The 24,641-nt window shown below is 39.2% G+C and overlaps 2 protein-coding genes across 2 annotated transcripts; one reads left to right on the top strand and one right to left on the bottom strand.

The window, feature by feature from the left end:
• The first annotated feature begins 5,394 nt into the window (after window positions 1–5,394).
• Window positions 5,395–9,313, top strand: LOC111081821 (odorant receptor 24a). The gene is made up of 5 exons (XM_022376326.2): window positions 5,395–5,915; window positions 8,226–8,598; window positions 8,682–8,780; window positions 8,856–9,008; window positions 9,078–9,313. The coding sequence occupies exons 1-5, from the start codon at window positions 5,395–5,397 to the stop codon at window positions 9,126–9,128; spliced, it is 1,197 nt and encodes a 398-aa protein (XP_022232018.2). The 3' UTR covers window positions 9,129–9,313.
• A 3,371-nt stretch (window positions 9,314–12,684) lies between these two features.
• Window positions 12,685–16,586, bottom strand: LOC111080621. Its single transcript, XM_022376340.2, has 4 exons — window positions 16,495–16,586; window positions 14,010–14,012; window positions 13,000–13,310; window positions 12,685–12,931 (listed from the first exon to the last, which is right to left on the bottom strand). The coding sequence occupies exons 3-4, from the start codon at window positions 13,234–13,236 to the stop codon at window positions 12,716–12,718; spliced, it is 453 nt and encodes a 150-aa protein (XP_022232032.2). The 5' UTR covers window positions 13,237–13,310; window positions 14,010–14,012; window positions 16,495–16,586; the 3' UTR covers window positions 12,685–12,715.
• Between the last annotated feature and the right edge of the window lie 8,055 nt (window positions 16,587–24,641).

Below are 24,641 nucleotides of genomic sequence, written 5' to 3'. Positions count from 1 at the left end.
TTAATATCTGTGTTGCATGGCGCATTAATGTCGCTTTGAATGTGGCTTCAGATCGTGCACGTCCTTGGCTGGTTGGGGCTGGGCCTGTGGGTCGCCTGGCTGTTGGCTTTAAATTTTCAATTCGCATGCAATGACTTAATTGTTCATAATTTTGTTATCAGATTAACACAAATTCCGCTTAACGATAATGACTTCATGCAGTTTATGGGCAGTGCGTGCGCCAGGATTCAGAAACCCAGAACCCGGGCACCCGGCACCCGGGCACACTCAGCAAAGGACACGGCGCCGGCACTCGCGGCTTATCCATTATCAGCTGCACGCCAGCACTCGCCAGAACCACTCTCCATCTACATCTCCCTCTCTCCCTACCTCTCTCTCTCCCTCCCTCTCTCTCTCTATCAATGTCCTTCTCTAGGGGCCATTGGATTTTATCGCAGGACAACGCTGATTAAATATCAACGTAATTTATTATTCAAATTAAGTTTATCGCCGAACAAAAGGCAGACGGAATGCCCTGAAAGGGCGTATACGGGAAGTTTATATGGAAAATGGCCTACACTAAGAGAAAATTGATTAACTATAATAGCAGAGAATTTTCTTAGCTTTAAGTTATTTGCAAGAAAAAATTGGGCTAACATTTTGGAATGAAATTAGCTAAAAATTTGGCCAAGTCTTTACTGCTAAGCCACACTGAAAAAGGGAGGGAGAGAGTGCTAGGAAAATTCTATATATTAAGGAAAAAATACCAAGGAAGAGAGTGCACCTTTTCCGACATCCACTGGGAGAAAAAAGGGAAATACTTCAAGATTTTGCCTTAAAATTAATGGGAATAATTTTATCATGACATTTTTTTCGTATATTTTGGTTAGAAAATGTTTATTTTAGTTTATGAAAAAATCATAAAAACTCACACTTTGGCTAAGCCACACTGTGAGAGAGAGTGTGTGACAAATAGAGAGAGAATCGTTAAATGCGTGAGTGCTTTCGAAATAAAATACAACCATGACTGAGTCACACTGGGAGAGAGAAGGAGAGCGCCAGCTCATAATGCAATCAATTGCCTTTATTTGAAGAATATTTTTCAGAGTGTATGATTATTCATGTCCATACATCAGTGCGGATGTGCGGGTGGTGTGGGTGGTGTGGGTGTGTGGGTGTACGGTGGAGTGTTCCAAATTGACATATCGCTTTCATATACATGCACACATACATGCATATGGATGTGAATACATGGGCACTCGCTATGCCATACTGCCAGCCCGTACCCCCACCCCCTACCTTTTAGGCAAACAAATTAGCTACGGGTATAGGCTATCCATAACAGCGAGAGAGCTCCACAAATACAGCACTCGGATACGTGTGAGAGGAGTACACGACACTTCACTTCACTCCACTCCACAAATACATAACACTAGTCACCTATCGCTGGGATTTTCATATGCATACATACACATACCTACCTTCATATACATATGTACATATATACGTGTATGCATATATTTATGCATCGCATCGCATACACAAATGAGAATTTTGACGCTCCATGGGGTTTTCTATCAAAAATGCATTTGTCATTATAAATGCAACGTGCAACCAAGCTGCACTCAATGTCGCTATGCCATGTCGTGCTCTGTCATACGGACTCTCCATCTCTCTCCTTCTTTCTCTCTCCTCCTCTCTCTCTCTCTCTGACACAAAACTCATTTCGGGGGTAGATGGAAAATGACATGTGGAAGGTGCATGTGGCATCATGTTGGAGGTGCTTAGATATCTTTGATTGAAGGGGCTATGATTTATGATATTTATGTGGAGTAAAGCTCAAGGAATTAGAAGTATTTATAACATGCCAAAACTAATTGGAAATTTACTCAAAATTAAGCAAAAAATATTTCGGCTTAATGGAATAAGCTATATCTATATATCAAGGCAAAGACCATTAATACTTAGGCCTTAAGCTACTTTTAATCATTCATTAGTCATCCAGAAAAAACTCCTCAAGAAATCCTCTGCAGATGATATGAGACCCTTCCTGTCCAATCACAAATCTGACACCCGCCAGCTAAGCCACACTGCGAGAGGGCGAAATTAGTGTTCTGGTCTGCTACTCTTAGGAAAGATCTATGCATATATTTCTACCCTAATCCTTAATCTGATTTTTTAAACCTATTTTTTAGCTTTTAATTCTATGATATCTTAATGCATTTTTTTGCTTAATTTTTTTACAGCTTCCCCATAAAGTACTCCTCCAAAAACAGACTCAAATAAATAGCTGCTAAATAGGTGAGTTTCCCCCGTTTAAAATCAACACTTTTAAGAGCATTCAATCATCAGCGATTGATGCACCACCAAAAATTTCACCACTTGTTTAATTTTCAATTATAAATTCATATAAATTCAATGCGCGACGCCGCGCGGCCACAACCATTATCGCGTCCATTATCCCACTCATCCAGACACCAGACCAGGCGGACCGGCCACGACGCCTCTACCTGTATAGCAGCCCCCCCGTCCATGCCGCCCCATGACCCCCAGTGGGGTGGGGGTACACAATGGTGGGCTTTTGGGCAGCGGCCGCCATTATGTTGCCGCCTGCGTTACCTAGATTTCAGTTGCGGCACGGTCAAAACGTGTTCAATAATTTTGTCAATAAAATGTCAGAGCAGAGAGGCATGAAAAAAAAGCCCCTGCTGCCAGCGTAGTTGTGTTTGCCACACAACAAAAACAGCAAAAAATGGAGTGTTTTATATATTTTCTCTACCGTGTTTTTTGTTTTTTTTTTTTGGGTTGAATTTTTGTCGGTTGTGTGGCCTACAAATCGTAGCCCTGAATGCGGTTGAATACTGTCAGCCCATAAGTTTACCTCTCTTGCTGTCCCCCACTCTCTCTCACTCTCTGTGTCTGTTTCTTTCCCTCTCCCACTCTCGCACATTAAACTCATTGTGTTTATGGCATAAATTTGCATGTTTTTCACGTAAATTTTTCAATTTGAATGGACGTCGATCCTTTTTTTGGGCACACTTTTTTTTTTTTTGCAGCAATAGAGGAGTAGGCGTGGGAGTGAATGGTTTAAGGGACCTGGGTGCTTTGTTAGGAGAGGCTTTTTGGGTTCGATAGGTGGGCGGCATGTTGTTAGACATGTTAAACACAAAAATTTAAAAGGTGACAGAAAGTCAACCCATCCATACATCAGATCAAATCAGTTTTGAAATTTTTGCGACACTTAAATGCAAACCAAATGGGAGCCAAAGTGGGGCCCAGAGACTAAAGGTTTTTCCCTTGGGGTTTATGTAGATAATTCAAAAGTTTTCATTCGGTGTACGGAAAGACAGGAAATTAAGTGCAGGTTATAGTCCAATGGAATGTTAATAAAAGTGGAGTAAAAATACTGAATTTAACTAAATGTTTTTAAAGCTATTCTTTGCTAGCTCAAGCAAATCTTTTTAAAGCTATTCTTTGCTAGTTTAAGCAAAGGCATTAAATAAGCATTAAGGTCCCTTCAAAACTCAAATCTCTGCCCCGTAAAATGCCCATTTAAAATCCAAGCTAAACACCAACTGAAAATAGTTTTCACCCATTTAAAATTGTAACCCACATTTAAGGCACACACACGAACACACTTTTTACACACTGCATGTGTGTGTGTTTTCTACTTTTTTAAATATTTATATGCATATTTATGTTTATATTTGCTGTACGGGTTACAGTCAAAAGCACGACAGTTTTGCGACGTTGATTTTTGTGTATGTGTGGCAGCTGCAGGACCCACCCAAGTTTTAATGTGTGTGTGTGTACCCCTGTATTTAAGTGTCAAAGGCATGTGTTTAGCATGCCTCATTTGAGCGCAAATACACCTGCAGCCATCAATTATGCAAAGAGCCGGAGACCGAAGTCTCCGTCGTCCGTAGTCCGTCCCGGGCTCGTCAGGTGAGAGGCTTCTACAGTTTTGGTGCCTGGCTTTTTGGCTTGGGGCTTGGCCTGACTGCGCTTGTCTTTCTGGCCATGCTTCCTGCTTAGACCAACTTCTAGCGACAGGCAGGCAGGGTTGCAAGCAGGCGGCACATTCAACGCCATCGCCAAGTGCTGTCTGCACCTTCCTCACTGCTCTCACTTCATTCATTCATTCAACCATTCAACCAGCGCAGCGCAGCGCAGCCTTCTCTCTAAATTAATTTATTGGCCTGCCTGGCATACACCAAATAACTGCAGTTTGCATAATCATCACACACACACACACACACACACACACATACACATACACCCATATGTGAAGAGAGAGGGGGAGCACCGTTGGACAGCTTATAAAATATTTATACAAACTGCAAGTTGCCTGGCCAACTCCTCTGGCTGGATGGCTGACTGGCCGACTGGCTGGCGCCTGCAGTATGCAGAAATTTTTGGTGAAATATCCTTTGATGGCGAGTCGATTTCTATGCCCTGCAAATCGTCGTTGAACCCCTAGGTTGAGTGTGTTAGGGGGGTTCTTTGACTGGGCAAGGGTTTCTTAGGAAGGGGCCAAATATTGGAATTAATCTTGCAGTAATTTCTAATTAAGAACCAATGAAATGGGAAATGGGAACCAATGGGAAAACAGTCCTTAATATTGTGAAAGTTTAATGCGAAATTCAAGGTACATTTTAAGGATTTCTGGTAACAAATTTTCCAAATATTTGTATTGAAAATTACCAGGGACCGTAAATAATGATTATTAATTGTTTTTTAATAAAAAAAATCACATACTTATAATAAACATAAAAAAAATAGATTACACCAAAATCTCTGCATTTCTCTGCTATTATTTTTAAATTTCAAATTACAATTACAGTGCTAAGCCACACTGGGATAGAATGCATATTGAGAATTTTCATTTAAAAGCTGTCTGAAGCGTTTTGAAATTCTCATAATCGATGAGGCGACACTTTCTTAAATCAAAAATCCAAGAAAATATATCCCAAAGACTCCCCCATCTGAAGTCCCCCCTCCGACTACGCCTCTGTGTGTGTCTCGAGTGTGTGTCAGTGGCATGGTCTGGGTTGGTACCTGTAAAACGAACATCAAATTCGTGCCGCAAAAGGTCATTGAAAATCGTTTACCGAAAACTAAAGTTTAATTACCAGCACACGCCCAATTTGACACGCCCCCCGCTGGCCGCATAACCCCTTAACCCCTTAACCCCACCGAAAGTCGTTGGCCTAATTGTGGGTTAACAATCTGGAAACTTATTGAACTATGAAGCAAGGAAAACGCCCAACTCATCAATTATGCTGCACAAGGGAGAAAGGAGGAAGAGTCCCTCCTTTTTGGGTGATTTTAGGCTATAAAAGACCGTTTTGGACGAGCAGGACCAGGCTTATGAGCTGTAAAGTGTACACGGAGCAGTGAAAGCAGTCAGTAGAGATGTTAGGTCGATTCTTCACCTCGTCATATCCCATGGAAAGGCACTACTTTATGCTGCCCAAATTTGCACTATCGGTGATTGGTTTCTATCCGGAACAGGAGCGCACTTTGGGGCTTCGCCTGTGGAGTTTTGTCAACTTTTTCATCCTCGCCTACGGCTGCTATGCGGAGGCATACTACGGCATACACTATATAGCCATTGACATAGCCACTGCCCTGGATGCCCTGTGTCCAGTGGCCTCGAGCATTCTCTCCCTGCTGAAGATGGTCAGCATTTGGTATTACCGGGACGAAATGAAGGCGTTGATTCAAAGGATTCGCACCTTAACCGAAGCACAGCGTTCGGAGCGGAAACTTGGCTACAAGAAGAGATTCTACACGCTGGCCACCAGGCTGACGGCATTGCTCCTCATCTCGGGTCTATGCACGAGCACTTCGTACTCGGTGAGGCATTTGCTGGACAATGTGCTGAGACGTGCCCATGGCAAGGATTGGATCTATGAGACGCCGTTTAAAATGATGTGAGTAAAAAAGATGCACCCTGTCATGGTTGAGGGTAAGGCTAACACACAGTCGAATATACCCATGGATCACGCGGTAATCAGTGCATGCGATCGGCGCGTCTCAGTTTTTGCATTCCCTCAGACATCGTACATGCGTATCACTGTTACTAGAGGGAACGAGAGAGCAATACAGAAAAGGTTTTGCTTTGCCGCCTACCTGCGCACATTTATCAGCGACAGATCAGCCGCGCTGGCAGAAGTCGCGCTCTCTCTTCATAGTTCTCTCTGTGCCGTACCTTCGCCTTCGAGTTTTGTGCATGCAGGCGCTTGCAGGGCACTATGGGAACTTTGACCACTTTTTCTGGCCAAAACTCATTTTTCGAAAGTAGTTAAAATAATATATTTGTTGACCTGATATATCCGAATAACATTGATCTTTAATGTTATGCAAAAAAAAAGTTAACAGCGCGCGCCACTGTTAAATTAACAGCTGTTAAAGTCAGCTGTTTACTATCGATAGGCGAATGTTGGTGGAAAAATTTGTTTTTTGTCTTATAAAAGTGCTAAAAAGTTATAAATTCATTAATTTAATTGATTTCTTTACAATGGGTTCGATTCAGACAGGTATGTAATATATGTTTATGTGTTTGAACTGTTAAAATTGTGCTCATAATTATGTTAAATGACTCATTTTTTAACAAGTCTAAATTTGTGACAAAAATGTGTCTTTGAAGAGGCGTACAAAAAAGTGACGTCTCTTGGAAGCATAGGACTTAATGCATCTTGTAGAAAATTCAATCTTGTTCAAATGTTCATAGTGGTAATCCGCGACTCCTCGCGTCTTCTTTGCAATATTAACTTTTAGACAAAAACATAGGACTGCAGCAACATTTGAAACGGTTAAATGTGATTTTTGGAGGGTTGGTCAACCAATTTTAGTTGAGTCATTTCTCGATCGATTTTTATGAACAATGCTTTGATCGACGCTTAATTGATGCATCTACACACAAAAAATATAAGAGCAAAGGATACGATTTGTTTTCGACTTTTCTTGCGTTTTTAAAGTCAAAATTTTGAAAAAAGTTCTGAGCAAAACCGATAAATTTTGCATTGGAAAACTTAATATTTTCCAGACGGTAAGCTGAAGCTACAAGGTGCTCAGGTCTGCTTTATAGATGCATTTATCAGCTTTTCAGAATGTCAAAGTTCATTGCAACCATATGTAAGATACTTAAGTAATGTGCAAAATAAAAGAGCTACCTCTGAAAAGAGCATCACAAAAAATACCAAGAAAAGTTCGATTTTGTCGAGTAGTGATATTGACCGATATCCCTGGTTGTCAATGACTGCTACAGTGCTCAAAATCTTAGTGAATTCAAGCGATATAAAAGAAAACAAGATTCTACCTGTGGGATATTTTGCAGAAGAGAGTGCCAAGTTTCGAAATAAAATTTATAAAATTTTAGATTTAAAATGAGGCCGAAAAGAAAATCTCACGGACGTGTTCCACACTTCAGATACTATTATCTCATCGATTAACCTTGAAAGGAGCATAAAAAAGCAAAAATAATCTCATTCCAACTGAGGTGTTCGGTCTTTTACAAAGCGAATTCATTCGTTCAGGCAGAGATCCACTGGAGCAGATTAGTTTCGATGAGCTGGCTGAAGATCAATTCGAATTCTCGTGGATGATGGGGCTCAAAAACAAACTCCATGAGGATTAACAAAAGGTGTGAAAGGAAACCTATTATTTACAATAAATTTGTGTTTCTTTCATATTTCAGGTCTTCTGATTAAAATTTTTGTGAAAAAGATACCAGAAATAATAATTTTCATTTTTTTTAAATTGTTTTTAAGGCGTGCCACGCCCTCTTGAATAAAATAAGATGTTCTCAACATGTTCCCAAAATTTTTGTTTTTTTATTTTTTGAGCAAAAAAATAAAAATGAGATTTCTTTATAAAAAAAGGAGTTGCCACGCCCATTTTTTCAAAATACCTTCATTTTTCTATTATAAACTCATATCAAAAAACTAAACCAAAAAATATTGTTTCGTTTGGAAGTTATTAATTATTGCCACAAAAAGTGGTCAAAGTTCCCATAGTGCAGGGCAGAGAAGAGCCACATTAAGTATGCTCTTTGGCTGCATACACACATGCATAAGTACTTACATGAACATGCGTGTATTTCTATGAGAGCAATTAAGCTCATTTCTGCGCAGTTTTAAGAGTTTATTTTCTATTCGCTGCTCACACTCTTTTTGTTTGCTGTTGTGGCTTGCCAGATTTGTTGTAATTTAGCTAATTTTCAGAGTTTTTCTTCCTTGTAGACTGCCAGCTCCTCTGCTCCGTTTGCCGCTCTACCCCCTCACCTACATGATCGTTCATTGGCATGGCTACATCACTGTTGCTTGCTTTACAGGAGCCGATGGTTTATTTCTTGGTTTCTGTTTATATCTGACGGTGCTGCTGTTCTCCCTGCGCGACGATGTCAACGATTTGCTGGAGGTGGCCAGCATAGAAGACACCCCCACCGAAGAGACTGAGGCACGTATTGTGCGTGAAATGGAGAAGCTGGTGGATCGGCACAATGAGATAGCAGAACTCACGCAGCGAGTGTCGGGTGTCATGGTGGAGATCACCCTGGGACACTTTGTAACCTCTAGTCTTATTATAGGCACCAGTGTGGTGGATATGCTGCTGGTGGGTTGGCAGTTTGATATTCTATGTATATGGATCATCGGTGCATATTTTTTTTGTTATATTTTTGTTTTTTTTTCTTGTAGTTTTCAGGCGTTGGCATCGTCGTTTATTTGGTATACACCTGGGCTGTGGGCACCGAAATCTTTTTGTATTGCCTGGGCGGAACACACATCATGGAAGCGGTGCTTATTGTTTTATTTTTTTTTGCTCAGAACAAAACCTTTTTCAAAGTAAAATTTCTTATATTTTCTATTTAGTGCTCGGATCTGGCGCGCTCTACCTTTGCCAGTCACTGGTATGGACACAGTGTACGCGTGCAGAGAATGGCTCTCCTGATGCTGTCTCGTGCTCAAAAAGTGCTCACCATTAAGATTCCATTTTTTTCGCCCTCGCTGGAGACGCTCACATCGGTGGGTGCATCTGTGAACCCCTGTCATTGGGTTGCTTTGAAGATATTCTATGATTTTCCTGCTCTTTAGATTCTACGCTTCACGGGCTCTTTGATTGCTTTAGCCAGATCTCGGATATAGATGATAAAATCGATCTCCACTTCGGAAACCCTCTTACCTTTTAGAGATTAAATATAAATGAAGCAAATTGCAGAAATATATAAAAGCCACAACCTTTGAACCTCTTATTATCCTTAACAATGGATTGATCAATGAAAAATTTAATTTTAGCGGAGCTTCCTAGAGTTCTCTCCCACTGTGGCTTATCGTATGCAATTTTGTAAGAATTTCGATAAATTTCAAATATTTTTCAAAAGAAAAACGCATATTGCACTTTTCCGTATCATTTCCTTTGCTTTCACTCTCGTGAAACTCATTTCCTTTTGTAATATTTCTTTCATACTTTTGTTCTGTGTATTTGTCTGTCTCTCTCTCTCTCTCTCTCTGCCACCTCTTCATCGCCTCTGTGTTAATTCGTGTTTCGGTTTACTTTTCATTTTTCCCTCCTTCCTCTGCTACGCTACTCTCGAATGACCCTCTGATTGTTGTTCTGGATGTTGTCGAATTAAAGCTGCAATGTTGTTTAACATCTCTTCCCCATGCCCATCCCCTGTCCTTACCCTTACCCTATCCTGGCTGCTTTCTCTCTGGCAAATTGGTTTCTTTACCGGTCCTTATTGCTGCCGTCCTCTCGGAATTGCACAAGCTCTCTGGGGGGAAACCTTGCTCTGCTTTCCCAGCACCAGACCGACCACCCACAATTCTCGTCCCACTGCAATGCTCTTTGGCACTTTCTCCTTGGCCATTCCACTTGGCCATTTTCAGGCTGCAGTTGTGCTTACAGTTCATTTCCATGCTCTCGCACTTGCAGTTCCACTGCCACTACGACTACCACACACACACACGCATACCCACACGCACACGCACACACCTTAATGACATCCGCATGGGGCGTGTGGGGAGTATACACTGAAAACAATGGGCTTTAAATATTTAAAATGTATTTTAAATTTCTACTAGGAGTTGCGATCGGCTAATTTTAAAAACTAGAATGAGATCCAGCCTGGCTGAGCGCTCTATCTCGCTCCCTTTTCCAGTGTGGCTTAGCAGTAAAAGATGGAAAATGGTTTTTTGAACTGTATATAATGGGGAAATGGTCCCTATATTTTATCAGTATTTCATTTATAGTTTTTTTTTGCAGTGCATTTATTCGTACTTCATATCCGTTGGGAGGCGCGCTCCCTCCCCCACTCTCGCAAAGACAACCTCTTCAATGCTGTTGATGTTCTCTGTGTGTTTGTGTTTTGGTTTTCTTCTGGGCTTTCTTTTTTTTTTCTGGTTTTTTTCCCATTGTTCATGCACCAAATTCTTGCCATACTTTTCCTTTTCTTTTCTTTTATTTTGCTCTTATTTCTGCTTAATGTTGTAGTCCTTGAAATCCTTTACACGCACATGAATGAGCCTATCTAGTGTCTCTGTCTCTGTCTCTGTCTGTCGCTGTCTCTTTCCTTCCTTATTACTGTTTGTTTGTCCGTCTGTCTGTTTTTTCTGTCTTTTGTTTCTTTTGCCATTTGTTTGTTTGTTTTTTGCTGGCGCCTCCTTTTGTCAAAAGTGCTTTTGCTTGTAATGTGTTCGACGTCAGAACCGAAACGAACCGAGGCGAGACGAGACGAGTGGAGTGGAGGCGACCCCTTTTCCCTATCTATGGCCTGCGCCTTGCCGCCTACGCCCCTCTTATCTCACACTATGGGCATAACCTGAGAGGAGCAGCCTCTTACTTTTTGCGCCCGCGACAGCCCTTTAGTTTTTGCATACCCTGTGCTTGTTTTGAGGAAGGTGCAGGGGGGGATCCTTGATCGTTCTTCATTTTCTTTTAGTTTCTAGAATATTTCTGCTATTATTTCTTTTAATTTATCTGGTATTTTTTTGTAACATTTTGTTGGTATTTCTGGAACTTGGCACTATTACTTCTTTAGTTTCTTAATTTTTTTATTTTTTTTTAAATATTTTTTTCCATTTATTTTTGTTTTGTTTTTTAAGTATATTATTTATTATATCATATTAGATTATATATTATATTATATACATATATATTATTTATTTCTACGAATAATTTAGTTTTCCAAATGTTTATTTTTATTTTTTATGTATGCATCGCTTGCACTTACTTTTAGATACTTTTATTAGTATTTTAGACTATTTTTTAATTAAAATTTTCCATTTATAGGAATACCCGAATAATGGGTGTTTTATAGTTCAGTTATCCGTCTTCTCTTTTTTTTTTGGTTTCGCTATTTTAGAGGTTCTTCTCTTCTCTGTTCATTTGGCGTTTTCTTCTGTTGCTGCTGCTGCTTGTTGCTTGTTATTTTTATTTCGCTTCCATTCAGTCAGAACTCAGAACTTGTTTCCAGCTTCCCAGCAAAAACCCTGCACCAAAAACCACCCACACACCCACACACCGACACAAACCCTCTGCCACAAATTTACCAACCAAAAAAAAAGAAACCCTCTCTTATGGTCCTTGTTAATGTTGTTCGTTTTCACATTTTTATGTGCATTTTGTATGTGTGTGTGTATATGCATGTGCGTGTGTGTGTGTGTGTGTGTGTGTGTGTGTGTGGGGCACACATCCGCATTTGCTACGCAATTTTTGCACTCAAGTTTACCTACTTTTTATGGTAAACACCCAAGGTTGCTTGTTTATTCTAGCAAAAATGTATTTAGGTGAAGCTTAACTACATGTGAATGTGAATGTTGGCTGGCATGTGGATGTGGATGAGTACGAATGAGTATGAGTGTGAGTGTGGGCATGGGTTTGAGTGCGGATAAGCCAGTGGGGGTTGAGTGAGGTTCGCTCGTTCGGTTTGGGCGTGAGGGTGGTGCCAGAGAGCCTGCGGGGGTCACATACACACACACACAACAGTATTACTCCAAACAACCAACAAAATTAACACAACAAAAAAAACGGAGAAATAAGCAAAAATTAAATAAATACTTCAGCGTTTTTTTGTGTGCGCAATTTGCCATAAATAATCGTAGTTTTTTGTTGGTGCATTTCAATAATTATTTTTTGAATCAAAGAAATATAAATTAATCGACGGTAAAAATAAAACAAATGCTTAATAAATATAATGTATGAATTTTAATGCAATAAAAATACTCCAACAAAGTAGTTGCATGGACCATTGGGGTTGGACAATATTTATACAAGTGTAATTTGAATGGTCTCAGGCAAAGGTAACTGAAAATTGATAGACCAATTCGACTAAACTTAACTGCAGAGCTCGAGCTGAAAAATACAATTTTTAGACGACAATTCCTCTGGCAGATAAATAGAGTATATATTTATCGCTCTGATCGATTTGCATTTTGTTTATGTTTTAGAATATTAAATTTGTATGCCCAGCGCCGAAAATTTCAAATCGATAGAATTGATGTGTCATAATAATTATAATGAAAATAATAAGTGGTTAAATTTCCACACAAAACTAAGAAGATTTTATTATTTAATGGCTAAAATTTTTTCATTCAAAAATACAATTTTTTGTATATATTTTATTATATTTGTATTTTATTATTATTATTTTATTATTTAATATCTAAAATGTGTTCATCCAAAAATACAATTTTTTTTGTATATATTTTATTATACTTGTATTATGATTTTATCATGATTGCGGTCCCTTATTCGAGAGTGTGCACGAAAAGCGTCCCGTTTTATTACCATTCGAAGTGAATTCGGCATAAATTCTTGAATATTTTTGCGGTTGGATAATTGATTTGGTGAATTCTTTTTTTCCACAATAAACTTGCGTGCTTCTGGGGCTTTCCACTTCATCCACGTACGTGCTCACAACGATGCGATGATTGATGCATCCCTTTTTCTAAAAACAGAATCAAATTAAAGCTAATAAACAGTGAAATTTGCATGTTGTCTGAGGCGCACACTTACATCCTTTGGTATGTCCATGTTGCACTTGATCTCCAACTTATTGCTGGCCCAAGCGGTTGTTGCTTTCAGCCGGCAACTGGAGCCGCTTGGGTAATTGTTGGGCCAATTGGGGTTTCTAAAATAGTAGGATTCTCCGGGATGAATCGCCTGGCTGTAGTCACAATCCCACTGCATTTCGCCGCTGGCCAGCAAGATGGGCAGCAACAAAAAGCTCAAGATCTCGAATGTGATGTGCATTTTGCTCAGAACTTGTCGCCGTGAAAGCCAACACTGAAATGGCCAAGCATGGCCCTTGACTGGATATCCATATACTGGAATCGAAGCCAAATTAATGCCAGCAGACAATTAAAATTAAATACTCTGTGTACTCTTAAATTAAATTAAATAAAAATTGACATAAATAGAAAATTGTTGCTGGAATTTTTCCTGGAATTTTAGCTTGTTTTTTTTCGGTTAAAATTGAGTTGAAAATCATAGCGAAAAATTCCTAAGAAAGTACTCGAAACTATAGACAGTGTTATTTGGTCATAAATTTCAAAGGTTAGCATAGGGTTAGGGTATAAAATTAACTAACTGCAAGCGAAAGGAAAAACCGGTCTGTCAGAACTTGGCACTTGTTCTGTGTGATCTTGACTGCTGCTTAAACCAGTTGGCCCTTTTGGCTGAGAATGGATTGCCACCACAAACAGGATACAGGTGATACAGGTTCGAAATGGTACATACTAATTATATATATTTTTTATTTATTTATTGAAGGTAGTTGCTAAATCTGATAATATAAACTATGATTAAAATTTAAGAAAAAAAAGGGGATGTAAAAAATAATTTATAAAAATATATTTACGAGTATGTACCACCACATATAGGATGTCTGATACAGTATATATAAATATATATATATGTATGTACGAGTATGTAGTATGTACGCATTTGTTGGAATCTACACCTGTTGAATTTATTTGAAATCTACTGAAAATACACCAAAATACACTTGTGGTATTATTCCAAACCCCCTTTTTATGCAACTTTCTTCACATGCATACACTCAAAGATACATACATATGCATATGGCCAGTGGCAAATGGAAACTCATTCATATTTAAATTAAATATTCGGGCTTTAGCTACCAAAATTGTGAAATTATTTTATTTAAATTAAAATTTATTTAATTTATTTCATTTATTTGTTTTAATTTTATTTAATGTAGTGTACGTACTTTCTCTGAGTGTAGCTTCCATGTTGGGTGTTTGGAAATGCTTCTTGTGGCTTGTTGTTGGTTCTCCTGTTTCTCCTCCGCGGCCCACTGCTGCCCCTGCTGTCCCTCCTCCTTTTTTTTTCGGCCTCTGCCGCTGCTTCTTTTTTTTTTTTTTTTTGTCTCTGCTTTCGGTGCTGTTTCCGCCGCTGCTTCTTGCTGCTCCTTTTGCTGCTGCTGCTGTTGTTGTTGTTATTGTCAACGAGGGAAAAATAATTTTAAATGTAATTTTTACCTACACGACTAATTAAATTTCGCATTTTATGCGCGCAACGGCCCAAGCGAAATGTACATAAAACGAAGGACCAGTAGGAAGGGACGGAGCCAGAGACGGAGCGGTAGCTGTAGCTGTAGCCGGAGCCTCGCAGCGAGCGAATTACCAAAAACAAACACGACCCTAACTGTAAAATGGTGACCCCAACAAGCGAAAGCCGAGCCATACAGCATGTCAGTGCCCCCCCCCCCCCACTCCCCTGCCATATAGGATAGGGGGGTGGGGAGGGGGTCTGGGAATGCGCCAGCGTCGCCACATGAGTGAAATTTTAAGCAGGCGCCAAAGTCTTTGGGCCATTTGCCTTCCCAACAAGAGGACAAGACACGTTCGGTGAGCGAGAGAGCGGGAGCGGGAGAGCGGTATCGGATCCATTAAAATTCCGTTGGGGCATTGTAAAATAAATCCACTTGCAAGTGGTATAAAACAGGGCCCAACAACAGCAACAACAACAACAACAACAACAGGCAATCGCCCCAAAGAAGATGCCAAGAAATCGCGCAACAACAACAACAACAACAACAAAACTCGTCATCGTCAGCGGTTTACTTTTTTTTTTTTTTGTTTTTTTCTGTTTGCTCTTTCCCTTTGGCGGCGTCAAATGCCCAACGCATGTGACTCCTGCAGTCAGCGGAGTCCTAGGGAAATATAGCAAAAACAACAAAAACAACAACAACAACAACAATAAAAAGTAAAAGAGATATCAATTAATTGCGAAACGTTGCGACTAGAAGATGCCCTCGTTTTGAGATTATACTTTGAGGATAATTTGAGGATCGCTGAGCAATAAAATCTGAACTAACAAAGGAAAACTGTTATAAAAAACTATTAAAAAAATCTATTAAATAAAATATTAAAAAAAAAATATTACAAAAAAAATTAATTAAAAAAATAGAATTAAAAAACTATAAAAGTAAGCGTGATTTTTTTCCATATCTAAACAAACTCAACGACAGAATTTTGAGTGCCAAAAAATGTATTTTTTTTTTTATTTGAATTTCCGATACAATTCTAAAATTTAATATTATTATTATTTCCACAATGTATGAAAATGTAAAGGTCGAATTTGGGAACCCATATGTACAGAAAGAAAGTACTTAGCGCTAGCTGGCACAGTCTGAAGCATAAAATCTTGCAGTTCTTCCAGACAACAAACACACCCCGCTAAGTGCTATCTAAATGCTGGGTATTCAACACGCAAACACCCACGCCGTAAAGCCGAAGTCGAAACGCTTTCGCCGACGTCCTTCTGATATGTGAAATGGCAAACAAATATTTTTTTGATGTACGGCCTGAAAGTATGCATTGAAATTCAACACGCGGCAAGGGACAGACAACGCCAAAACACAACGCCAAAACACAAACGTTGTACGCGTATTCGTATTGATTGTGGCAGGAGGCTGGGAACGGGAGAGGACTAGGGATAGGGCTAGGGCTATGGCTAGGAACAGGGACAGTGGCAGGGACAGTGGCAGGGACAGTGGCAGGGACAGGCGTAGGCACAGGGCCAGTGGCAGTGGCAGGGACAGTGGCAGGGGGTACTTTAGTGGCATGTGGTGTTTGAAATGTTGCAAAGCAATCGCTTGAAATTAGCACAAGATCTTTGTTGTTTAAAGCGCGACACGACGCACGCGGCACACGAGGAAACCAACACCAAAAACGGTAGTCAGAGTGGCAGGAAATTACACGAGGCATGCGGCAGGAATAAGTTGATGGAAAGGAAAGGAATACGTGGAACTGGCTGGCTGGCTGGCTGGCTGGCTGGGGGGGCTGTGGTGCTGAAGGAAGTCAAGTGAATTGAAATGGTAATGATACATGACAATGTTTCGCTCCCGTGCAAGAGATACGGCGAAATGGAGACAGACAATCGCTTCGCTGTTTGATGTGAAGGCGTGGCAAGGATATAGCGAGGGAGGGGAGGGGCAGCTTAGAATGTAGCCTGCGATAAGTGTGTGTGCCTGTTCCTACTTACAAATTTGTGCTTTGAATTTCCTGCCACGAATTGCGGCTGCTTTAACAGATGTCACAAGATATTGGACTTAAGTGTGAGCTATTTTTTATTTTTTGTGGGTTTTCGGCTTAAATTTGAGCAGTTGTTTTTTGGTATTGAATTGAGGGAAAGCAAACCTTTATTTTAAAGGGTTAGGGTTAGGTTAGGTTTTATGACATAATTTCTGACGTTGTTCTTTGTGCTTGAACTTCATATTTTTTGCCAGACAGTCTGAGTCTTTGTCTCCAGTTTTTGGTTTACAAAATAATACAAAAATATTAAATATTAAATTTATAAAGATTTTTAGATTTTAATGACGAGTTATAAGCTCGATAAAGGTTGGAGCAGACATCCAAAAAAGGCAGCTTCTACTTTTATGGATATATTAAAATATATACATATATACTAAAATTATTTATGTTCTTTTTATTGAACATAAATTAACATTAAATGGCTTAGACACTCATTCTCATTGTTGCTAATATTCTTTTATAGGAAGTAAAGTCTTGATAACTTCCACAAGCCGAAAACAGAATTTATTCCATGGCTTGAGATATGTTTGAGATAAACTATAGCTTCTTAAGGAGTTCTTGGCTTGAGCTACGTTTGAGATGAACACAAGCTTCTTAAGGACTTAATTGTTCGACTATGGGCAGCACTTTTTATATCAAAGTTTTGTCACATTTTTGCCTTCAGCTTTTGATAGACTTCAAAGATTTTTAAAATGTTTTGCTTTGACATCAACTTAAAATATAGTAACTCACATTTTTTGTAAACATTTTGTAATAAGCCGAAATAAGTAGTTTCTTTATCCATAACTACATTAAGCTTGGACATTTTATTTGTATTGTATAAATAAATAAATATAAATTCTTACATTTCAGCATTTCTTTTCCATATTTATATGCTGAAAAAAAAAACCCACAGAAATAATGTCTTCCCATATTGGTTCTTCTCGTCTTTTATCTGCTTAAAGTAGAAGGTTTTTCCCCTCTTAAATGCTTGCTGTGTTTTTATCACGCATACGCATAATTGAGCGCCTAAAAGACTGAGTCGTAATTAGAGACAAAAACCATAGAGAGTCCGCACCCCCCCATGCCATGTGTCTACCCCCACTTCTATCCGCTGGCTAGTCACTCTCCCCCCTTATTTTCCTGTCCATCTCTGGCTGTGTTTTCCTTCAGCAGCAGCAGCAGCAAGCAGCAAGCAGCACATAATCTGCATACAAATGCGTTGATTTGCCTAATCGACGCCTATTTGTTTGGACCAAAAACGAGAGCACAAAAAACGAACAGAAAAAAAAGAAAAAAAAAGAAGAAAAAAAAGAAAAGGAAAACCCACCATCAAGCGAATATTCTGTCTGCTTCAAAAAGTTTTCCTGCACAAAAAATGAGAGGAACTTTCGTGGAGGAGGAGGCGGAAAGGCGGTAAAGTAAACCGACGTTTAATTTTTTGAAGCGTGTTGCACGCATTAAAATTAAAAGGAGAGGCAGGCACACAGGCACAGAGGCACACGCTCCCTCCACACGCTCCCTCCATCCATCCAGCCCACTGGCGCTGCTGCCACTTCCGTTTGAAGCCCGCGTACGTGATGCTTGGGAGCATCAAAAACTGGCAATTGGAAGGGGAATGCGAATGCGAATGGGAATGGGAACGGAACGTTGCCTTTGACTATGTTTTGCATTTGCATGCAAATGTTTTTTTTTTCATTGGAGTTTTCACTTTTCGTGAGAGCGGAAAGCCACGCCCACACGCACACACACAAAGAGAGCGAAAGCACGGAGGCGTAAAGGAAAGTAGAGGACGCGAAAGAGAGAAAGTTTTCGGGAAAAAGAAAGTAGAAATTCCTTTGACTCGAAATCAATTGACAATTGCAGCACATAATTTTTATTTTTCCATCTTTGTGTGTGGGTTGGCTGCTACCCTCTAATCATTGCCTGTCACACGTCACGTGCTTTCCCCCCCTCCTTTAATTCCAACTTCTTTGTCTGTGTTCGAATGTTTTGAGCCGCTTTTTCTTTTGGATAAACGCCGCTTGGGGAACAATTTTCCATTTTCATATTCATTTGCATTTGCTGCCTTGACATTTGCGCATTTCCGTTTCCGGCCGTTGTCGGTTCAGCACCACTTCCGGCCGCAAGACGATGCGCGGCAAAATGTGACATCCTCCACCGCCTTCTGTTCGTGTTGGCTGCCACAAGATTATAGGCTATGCTGTGTGCTGTGCTGCAACTCAAGGCGGTAATTACTATATTATAAATGTGGGCGATGTGGGCTGCTCTCTCTGGCTGTGTGTATGTGTGTGTGACGCTTATAGGGTGGGGGGTAGAAGGAGATCACTCATCGCATTAATTTTTTTTGGGTATGTTGAAACAAGTGCTGGGCAAAGTCAACGGAATTGAGTCTTTATTTGAGTTTACTGAGAAGAACTATAACTATATAAATATATACCAGAAAAATACCAGATACCAGATAACCAGATACCAGATAAATACCAAAAATACTAACAAAATTATACTAGACTTGCTAAATAAAAATACTGGAAAATAAATGCTAGAAATCAAGAAAAAAATGCTAGAAATAAAAAAAAAAGATACCAGATAACCAGATAAAAAATAAATACTAGAAATACTAGCAAAATTATACTAGACTTGCTAAATAAAAATACTGGAAAATAAATGCTAGAAATCAAGAAAAAATGCTAGAAAAAAAAAGATACCAGATAACCAGATACCAGATAAATACTAGAAATACTAGCAAAATTATACTAGACTTGCTAAATAAAAATACTGGAAAATAAATGCTAGAAATCAAGAAAAAATGCTAGAAAAAAAAAAAGATACCAGATAACCAGATACCAGATAAATACCAAAAATACTAGCAAAATTATACTAGACTTGCTAAACAAAAATACTAGAAAATAAATGCTAGAAATCTAGAAATTGAATTTATTTAATCTATTTGCGTGGATTACTTAAACAAATAATGGAAAATACTAGAAAAAATAGCGCCAAATAAAACTGAATAATAGCAGAAATACTATAAATAAATCTCTCATAGCTTCATAGGGTAAAAATATATCCTGTTCTAAAATTGAAAAAAAAAAAAACAAATTTCTTAAAAAAAAAACCAGAATAATAGTTTAAATACAATAAATAAATCTCGCATAGGGGAAAAGGATATCCTCTTCTAATATTATACAAAAAAACAAAAATATCTTTAAGTTGTAAGGCACAGAAAGTGCTTGAAAGATGCTTGAAAGATAGAACCAAAAAGATATCTGCCATGAAAGATTTCTACCAAGAAATATATTTTCTTGTGTTGGTTCTCCTCTAAAATTTAAAGCTGCGCCCCCTTTCGATCAGACTTAGAGCTAATCACCCTCTCCGCTCGAGAATCCATTTTTTTCAACTCTTTCTCTACTTTAGCTCGAAAGAAAACCCAATCGCTAGATCAATTCTCGCAACTCTTGGATGGAGGTGCTGTGCCCATCAACGCTTTTGTGATTCCATTAACCATTCCATAAATTGATGGCGCCGGCGACTGCCAGCCTCCCTCTCGCTCTACGGTCTGCTGTGTCGCCGCCCCCTCCAATATCCTGTCATATACACAGCTGATAATCGAATTCGACATTTCAACAGCCTGCCCCAGCGAATTATGGAATCCCCAAGAGGGGATTGCAGGGTGGAAGAACAATTTATTGGACTTGCCCGTGAATGGATGGGTCAGACAGGGACAGACGGAACAAACGAACCCACCCACCCACGGCTTGCAATTGCAATTAAAACATGCACATGGCATTAATTTAGAGGATGCGACACCTGAGGGCACCGCACTCGCACATAAATCCGCTCCAAAAATGGCCACGCTGCCACAGCGATGGCTGAAGCGATAATTTGCAATTATGTGGGGAGGACAGCGCCACATAGCCCCCCTCCACCACTCAAAAAAAAAAAAAAGGAGAAAAAACAAATACGAGGAGTGGAGGAAAAACGAGAAAACGAGCGAGCAATGGAAAAACAACAAGTGGAAAAGTGGTTTAAATAAATTGCAGCAGACCAGAGATCAGAGAGCGGTGAGGGGTGGGGCGGAGCGGAGAGTGAGCGTCACAGACACAGGCTGTGGCAAGTGGCATGTGCAGTGCTTTTGTTGCTGTTGCTGCTGCATCGTTTGCGGCCTGTTGGCAGCCAACAAATCTCTTTTTGGTCGTCCTCCACTCCTTTTCCGGTGCCCTGCCACTTGGTCAGAGTCTGAGGTCTGGGGGTCTGGGGGCCTGGAGCCTGTAGCCTGTAGGGCTCGGTCTTCATAGCCTTCTGACCTCTTGGTCTTTTCGCCTCTTTAACCGGTTTTGCCCGTTTGCCGCCATTACGTTAAATATTTTATGAACCATTAAAAGTTTTTGCAAATTTTATGGCCGCTTTGCATACACATACACAAGAAAGGACAAAAAGAAGAAAGAAAAGCTGGCTATCGAGAGGTCGTGAATGTGGAATACCCTGAAGGGATCCTTAGGGAAATACACCATAATGTAGAAATTCAATTTTGTGATTTACTGTTGCTGTAAAAAAACCAAAAGAATAGAAAAATAATACTAGAAAAATACCTGAAAAATACCATAATACCACATTTCTAGAAATAATTTTAGAAAATACCATTACACCAAATAAAAACAAACTAGAAAAATAATAGAAAAATGCCATTAAAATAATAATAATAATAAAATATAATATATATAATATAATATAAAATATATATATATTAATAATAATATATATAAAAATATATATATAATTATATAAATAATACTAAGTGAGTAATATTAACTCGAATCTATTTGGTGAATTACTAGCAAAATAACTGTAACAGTCTTGGACATACAAAAAAAATATTATAACTTTAATTTGTAATTTTTGGGTGAATTATTATATTTTCTTAGATTTTTATTTTTACTTTTGGAACTATTGTTAATGGGGAAGATTTTCTTGCGAATTTTTTGGTTGGCTTTTTAAAAAAAATATTTAATATATTTATGTCCAGCGATTTCTATGAATTTTTTTTACATAAGGAAAGGATCCTTAGTGGGTGTAAGGTTTCAAAACAAGATGTTATTAAATTAAATTAAATTTCGTTATTGCTGCAAAAAATAGAATATAGCGAAAATGTGTCTGTCAAACAGCTCCATTAAATAAATAACACCCCTGAAGAAGAGTATCACAAAGAAAGGCAAACCGCCTGAGATGAGAAGCTAAAGAGAACGCGGCAAGCTGGCGGCATTCGACACTTTGCCATCCAGCGGCACTCTGCCTCTGCCCTTTGGCCCTCACCGCTCCTCTCCACAGCCTCTCCCGAACGACCTCGGGAAGCGTGTTAGTATGTCACGACTTGTGCAAATGACTGGGCCATCACAGAGAGAGTGCCAAAGGAGCTCATAAAATATCCCGCCTCACTCTTCTCACTCCTCTCACTTCCCCCTCATGTGGCAGCCCATATACCCATGCCCATGCCACATGCAGCACTTTCGATTCGACAACAAAGCGCGGGGCAAGCGGCTGAAAGTTTTCAGTTTGATGCCAGCACACACAAAAAAAAGAGAAAAAGAGATGAAAAAAATTATGACGGAAACTGTCGATGGCATTGTGACATTGTCAAAGGCAATAACGCATCCAAAACAGCAATACGGCAAGACGGCAACGTGAAGAATGGATAAAATAACACCCAAAGTGGGCATGAGCTGGAGCAGGAGGAGCTACTTTAAGGTTTTCAAAGAGTTCTTGCAGCTTAAAGGGGCACCTGACGAAGGCCAAACAGCCCTAGCAGCCTGAAGCCTGATAGCCAGATATCGCAGGGCTTATTAGCCCCAAAGTTAGCTGCCGCGGGATACCATGAACTGAAGAACAGTTCAAAGATTTATTTGATTTTTTAAATCAACTTCTAGCTACATCTCGTTTAAGAGGCAAACAAAATTGAAATTTTTCATATAAAGTTTAATTTCTCAGACATTTTTTAACCAAAAATTGTGTTGCTCCTACTCCCTCGAACTCTCTTGAACTGCACTTAAATGTAATAAGTTTATACAATATTTATGCAGTTTTTACTTTGCTGTGGCTTTTCATTTATTTCCAGTTGCCCCAAAACATTTGCAACTTTTGTGATCAATGCAGAAGAGCCTTGAAAAGTGCTCGAAAATAACACTCGAGCGAGTGTGTAGCACTTTAAAGATTTGTGGGCGTACAATAATAATCAGCAAAGCAACAATTACAAAGGAAAAGAAAAGAAGAGACGACGACGACGACTACGACAAGTGTTGTTTGGAAGAGAAAAGTTTTTCTTGCAACTAAAAGTTGCTTTTTTGGATGCTGCAAAATCTCTGTGACGTTTCCTGTAGGGCAGGTGGCTTCTATTTTTACATATGTATATGTCGCTGTGTGTGTGTGTGTGTGTGTGTGTGTGTGTGGGGGTGACACATATGTGGCGGCGCCTTAGTGTTACAAGGCCGCCGCCTCCTGACTGACAGTAACAGCTGGCAGTAAACTTTAAAGCAGTGCGAAAACTTTTAATTAACAAAATTAATGTTATGGCAACGGCACACACACACACACATGTACATATATGTGTACACATATGTATATGTAGCTTTTACAATCAGAGTGCTGCCTCTCCAGGCCAAGGCAGCTGTGAATGTTTATGCATGAATATCGACTAAGGCGAAAGAAATTTTGCCAGCCTGCCTTGCCTTGCCTGCTGCTTGCTTTTGCTCATTAAAAACGCCCCAAAAGCAGCAGCAGCAACAGCAGCAACAACATCTGTTGCAACTGTAACGCTTGCAGCAGCCATAGCAACAGCAACAGCAGCGAACGACCCACAGCCCCACAGCCCACAGCCCACAGCCCACGCTGCGTATGCTTAATTTCTATGCAGTTTTTTGCACGCTCCTTCGCTGCGGGTTGGCAATGAGTGGGGTGCGGCGGATGGGCAAGGCAAAGTGTGGATTGGCAAGGGGGAGCATGGGAGAAAATGGGATGGGGGGTGGGGGGAGCATGGCAGCACACACACAATAAGCATGGCATTGCGTATGCTGTTCATTTATTTTGCACCCAACATCTGGTGGATGCAGCAGAAGCAGAAAAAAAAAATGTAACACGCATTTAAATACGGAATGCAGGAGGAGCAAAAAATATAGCATAGTTATCCGGGCACGCATTTAATGAGCGAAGAAAATAAATACCTAAATCCTAGATAAATACGTAAAAAATCTGAGGAAAATTTAGGGAATTTAAGGAAAATTCATGTTGCGTCATGTTCAAACCTCAAACATATATTATTTCCACAAATTCGTTGCCTTTCAATGGAAAAATTAAATCCTTTGTCTATGTTGAAATTCTCACAAATTTGTTTTCGCCTTTGGAGCATTAAAGCCTTTAAATTAAATACGAAAATTTTGCACATTGTTGTGTAGAAAATTGTGATGAAAATTAGTAAAAGAAAATGCTCTAATTAAGAGCGATTTTCTGTCTTAAAATAAATCATATATTAAAAATAAATAGTTTAAAATAAATAAATAAATTTAAAAAAAAGTATATTAAAATATATCATTGAAATATAAATAAAATAGTTTTATAAATAGTTTATTTCAATAATAAATATAAATAATTAAAACATTTGCTGCCAAAAAGTAAACGCTCCTTGGGAGAGATAGTTGTATATGCAACATGATCGTTGCAAGGGTTATCTGTCCATGTCTGAGCTAAAGGCTTAACGTTTCCATTGCACAGTACCCAAATCTGTGATGCTATCCAAATGGATCAAATAGCATTTTATTTATTTTCTATATTATATTTTTATTTTACTTTGTTTTTATATTTTATTTGAATCTATTCTAAATTTTTTGTTGTATTGCTGCTGCTCAAGAGCATTTCGCATTCGCTGTAAAAAATTAATTCAATTTTCCGGAAATTTCCCAGTGGCCGCAAGACAATGAATCTTAAAATTGAAAACTGAAAATGAAAATGATAATTTCATTAAGTCTGCCCCGCACAACAGGAGACAGCAGCTTCAGTCTTTCAACTTGCAACGGAATGGATATGAATATACATATATGTATGTGTGTATGTGTGTATGTATGGTGTATA

This window comes from Drosophila obscura, unplaced genomic scaffold, assembly GCF_018151105.1.
Source record: "Drosophila obscura isolate BZ-5 IFL unplaced genomic scaffold, ASM1815110v1 contig_37, whole genome shotgun sequence".
NCBI classification, from domain to species: Eukaryota; Metazoa; Arthropoda; class Insecta; order Diptera; family Drosophilidae; genus Drosophila; species Drosophila obscura.
Note: the sequence above shows the minus strand (reverse complement) of the source record. Positions and strands in the feature narration are given on the sequence as shown.

Bases quoted from the DNA above. Each gene is read 5' to 3' on its own strand.
- LOC111080621 (XM_022376340.2), bottom strand. From the start codon at position 13,236: ATGCACATCACATTCGAGATCTTGAGCTTTTTGTTGCTGCCCATCTTG. The intron at 12,932-12,999 runs GTAAGTGTGCGC...TTCTGTTTTTAG, and splicing joins ACATGGACATACCAAAGGAT to AAAAAGGGATGCATCAATCA.
- LOC111081821 (XM_022376326.2), top strand. From the start codon at position 5,395: ATGTTAGGTCGATTCTTCACCTCGTCATATCCCATGGAAAGGCACTAC. The intron at 5,916-8,225 runs GTGAGTAAAAAA...TCTTCCTTGTAG, and splicing joins GAGACGCCGTTTAAAATGAT to ACTGCCAGCTCCTCTGCTCC. The intron at 9,009-9,077 runs GTGGGTGCATCT...CCTGCTCTTTAG, and splicing joins CGCTGGAGACGCTCACATCG to ATTCTACGCTTCACGGGCTC.